This window comes from Musa acuminata, chromosome BXJ1-11, assembly GCF_036884655.1.
Source record: "Musa acuminata AAA Group cultivar baxijiao chromosome BXJ1-11, Cavendish_Baxijiao_AAA, whole genome shotgun sequence".
Taxonomy (NCBI): Eukaryota; Viridiplantae; Streptophyta; class Magnoliopsida; order Zingiberales; family Musaceae; genus Musa; species Musa acuminata.
The window spans coordinates 10,674,428-10,677,872 of record NC_088337.1 but is presented as its reverse complement, the minus strand read 5'-3'; the positions used below and the strand labels follow the sequence as shown (position 1 = coordinate 10,677,872).

The following is a 3,445-nucleotide window of genomic DNA, read 5'->3' as shown; positions in this document are numbered from 1 at the left end:
TTTGACACTCTTCTTTGTTTTCCGCTTCAAGAAGATACACAAGTGTACCCCATCCCATCCAAAGGAAAGAAAATGAAGTAGCTTAGATCCATGTCAGTCAAACTTGGACCACGTAAGCTGAGCATCCTCTGCTCTTGGCATCTCCTGCGGTGGCTGGTCTACTCTTCTGACCTTATTGCAGACCACTTGGGAGCCATGGAAGACCAGAACACAGAAACACACATCACAGATCAAGTCAAACTCCAGACCCCCTTCTTCAGGCTTTACAGAGCTTAAACAAGTCGCGTTATGCCCGACTCCATCACACGTCTTCTTCCACATGATGAACCTCTATAAGAGTCCGACTTCAAGGTTGGAGAAGACACACCAACCGGTGAGAACGAGATGGAGGTGAGAAAAGGGGCGTGGACTGTGGAAGAAGACCTGTTGCTGATGAACTACATCGCTAGCCATGGCGAGGGCCAATGGAATTCGCTCGCTCGCTGTGCAGGTTGCGGACTCATCCCTTTCATGGGAATCAAAGCAAGACTGTGTTAGGTTCTTTGTCTTCATGATGTTTGTCTTCGTTCCGGATCGAACAGGTCTGAGGAGAACAGGCAAGAGCTGCCGGCTCCGGTGGCTCAATTATCTCCGCCCGGACGTCCGCCGCGGCAACATCACTCCCGAAGAGCAGCTCCTCATCCTCGAGCTCCACTCTCGCTGGGGAAACCGGTGAGCAACGATCTCGACAAAGACCTCTCAACGATGACATCTTCCTCACCATGTTGCCTCGTAGGTGGTCGAAGATAGCGCAGTGCTTGCCGGGGAGGACGGACAACGAGATCAAGAACTACTGGAGAACGAGGGTGGAGAAGCAAGCGAAGCAGCTCCGGTGCGACGTTGACAGCCAGCGGTTCAAGGACATGGTGAGGTACATGTGGATGCCTCGACTTGCCGAGAGGGTCCTCGCGTCTTCCGGCGGCAGCTCTGCCCCATTGGCCTGTGAGCGACCGGCAGAGGGAAGCGTTGAGGTCGGTCAGACTTCCGAGACACAGTGCGCGTCAGTTTCAGCGACCGGCGGCACCGCCAGCAGCACGCAGGCGTGCGATGTTGTGACAGCTTCAGAGAGCGTACCGAGTCCCGGAGCTTGTGATGGCTTGGGGTCACCGGATTGGGAAGAGAGCTTGTGGAGCATGGTGGAGGTTTGGTCGCAGCAAGAGCTTTAGAAGGAAGGCGAGAAAGGAAGTAATTGTGAAGACAGAAGAGACAGCATGGATTTGGAAGAAGAAGAAGTTCTTGATTCATCCAATCATCTTCTCAATCTTTCACATATATGTGATCGATATCCCCTCTAAACGTAGTCTCCATACATGCATTAGTCGACTTATTGCGGTGAAATCTCTACCGAAATGCAAACTCTCTACTCATGAGCTTTAACGATCAAGAATAGATGTTGATTCTGATATAAGTCGATGCAGTAGTCAGTGGAGGACACCAGCAATTCAAAGAAATTACACAAATTGCAATTCAAAGGAAAGCTCTGTTTTCCTTGTCTTATTCAAATGCACTTTCGCATCTATTTCTTCTTTCTTTTTTTTTTCTTTTTTCTTCTCTCTCCTTATCTTTTTATATTCTTTTAATTTCTTATCGGTTACCTTTGACTCTATTTTTTTTACTTGATGTAACAAAAAAAAAAAAAAACAAATTTTAATAGTTTCTCGTTTTGAAGATTGGAATTATGTTTGTTTTGATGGTGTGATTAGTATGATAAGAAAGCATAATATTCTCTGATTCATAACACGATCAATCCAACTTGGTAGCAGGCGGTGGTGATCAATCAGAATCGCAGATGAAAATAGATGCATATTGTCTCTCTACTCTTCACGTTTGAACTATTAATCGATATCAAAAGCGATGTTACAAGGGAATTAATCTTCTATTATTATACTATTACGAGAATATGAATCACATATTACTAGCATAGCATGCATTAAAAGGAGAGATTAAGTAACATTTGTTTTTATACATAATGTGTTTGCTCGGTCAATCGAACTTCCCACTAAAACCCAAGATTAATTTAATTAGATGGATTGACATAAAGCAGAATCATAAAGAAATTAACATAAAGCAGAATCATACATGCCAATGCCAAAAACATCAATAAGGAGTCGATCCTCAAGGATTCTTATATGCCAAATAGGAAATTAGCGAAAAGCGAAATCATACATGTCAATCCTTCACTTGACATATATATAAAGGAAAATCATTCCTTCAGTACACATTCATGTGCAACTTCCCTTAAGGTTATTTAAGGGAAGTTGCACATGAATGGTTTGCAAAGCTCTACCCAGATCAATTTCCTCCTTTGGGTAGTTGGTTAAGGAGTTTAAAGTTAACTTCATCAGCTATTAGCCCTCAAATAAGTCCACCACCTCTCTTCTGGCCACTAGCAAGAGGAGAAGAATCCTTGAAGAGTTATATAAGAAGATTTAATGATAAGATCTACTTAGTTATTGATCTAACACTATTCATCCTCATCAATGCATACATTCATGGGCTTCAACACTAAGTTTTTTTTATAATATTATTACCTAGTCTTCGATCACATTTTTAAAACTCCTACACGAGGAGAATTATTATATAGTTTATTATTATTTGATATTTTATCACTTTATATTGCCTATTGCATGAATATATTATGATGTCCATAGATATGTGCTATGGAATCATATCGTGATGAGATTACGATAATGAGATCGATTCGCCTTTAAACACATATCCTAAATAATCTCGATCATAGGTTACTCGAGATGGACATCAAGATAATTAGACAAACTAGTGTGTTGTATATCCGTCCATATGATAGATATAGCCGGTCTCATAGTTGCTTATGTGGGGACACTAGGGATATAGTGCAGGTGCTCATTGGAGAATAAGTTCACTGATTGATCCACTCACAAAATACTGAATGGTTAATGATGCCTTATTGTCAGACAATGATTTTATTATTCTAGTGGTGTATCTGATACTCAGACTTGATATACTAATGATGTCCTATATGAGTACTCAACTCTTTGATACCAGACTTAAAGATTTAGAGTTTTCAGATCTAGCATAGCCGGTTATCGGGAGTAGTAGCTAACCTTATGAGGGCTATTGAGTATCGATAGATGATCATCCGCTCTTAATGTCATAAGAGGAATATCCCATGTACTCTTGCCTAAACAAATCTCGAGCCAGGGTCATTCGCATTGAGAGAGAAAGAGTTATCTAGGAGAATTTAATTAGAGTGAGACTCATGTAGAAACTATATGGACCTGACAACACTATATCCGATATATGATCTTTGAGATATTAGATGGATGAGGGACTATAGGTGTAAAATAACTGAGTATAGATATATCCAAAGGATTGGATTTTCTTGTATCATCTGGGGACCGCGACGTAGTGGCATAGTACATCGGTA

At 41.4% G+C, this 3,445-nt stretch overlaps 1 protein-coding gene across 1 annotated transcript; it reads left to right on the top strand.

The window, feature by feature from the left end:
- The first annotated feature begins 237 nt into the window (after positions 1–237).
- Positions 238–1,758, top strand: LOC135597202 (transcription factor MYB78-like). The gene is made up of 3 exons (XM_065089838.1): positions 238–490; positions 582–711; positions 776–1,758. The coding sequence occupies exons 1-3, from the start codon at positions 385–387 to the stop codon at positions 1,203–1,205; spliced, it is 666 nt and encodes a 221-aa protein (XP_064945910.1). The 5' UTR covers positions 238–384; the 3' UTR covers positions 1,206–1,758.
- Positions 1,759–3,445: the final 1,687 nt, after the last annotated feature.

Coding starts and splice junctions, on each gene's coding strand:
- LOC135597202 (XM_065089838.1), top strand. CDS start 385: ATGGAGGTGAGAAAAGGGGCGTGGACTGTGGAAGAAGACCTGTTGCTG. Junction 491..581: donor TTCGCTCGCTCGCTGTGCAG/GTTGCGGACTCA, acceptor CGGATCGAACAG/GTCTGAGGAGAACAGGCAAG. Junction 712..775: donor CACTCTCGCTGGGGAAACCG/GTGAGCAACGAT, acceptor GTTGCCTCGTAG/GTGGTCGAAGATAGCGCAGT.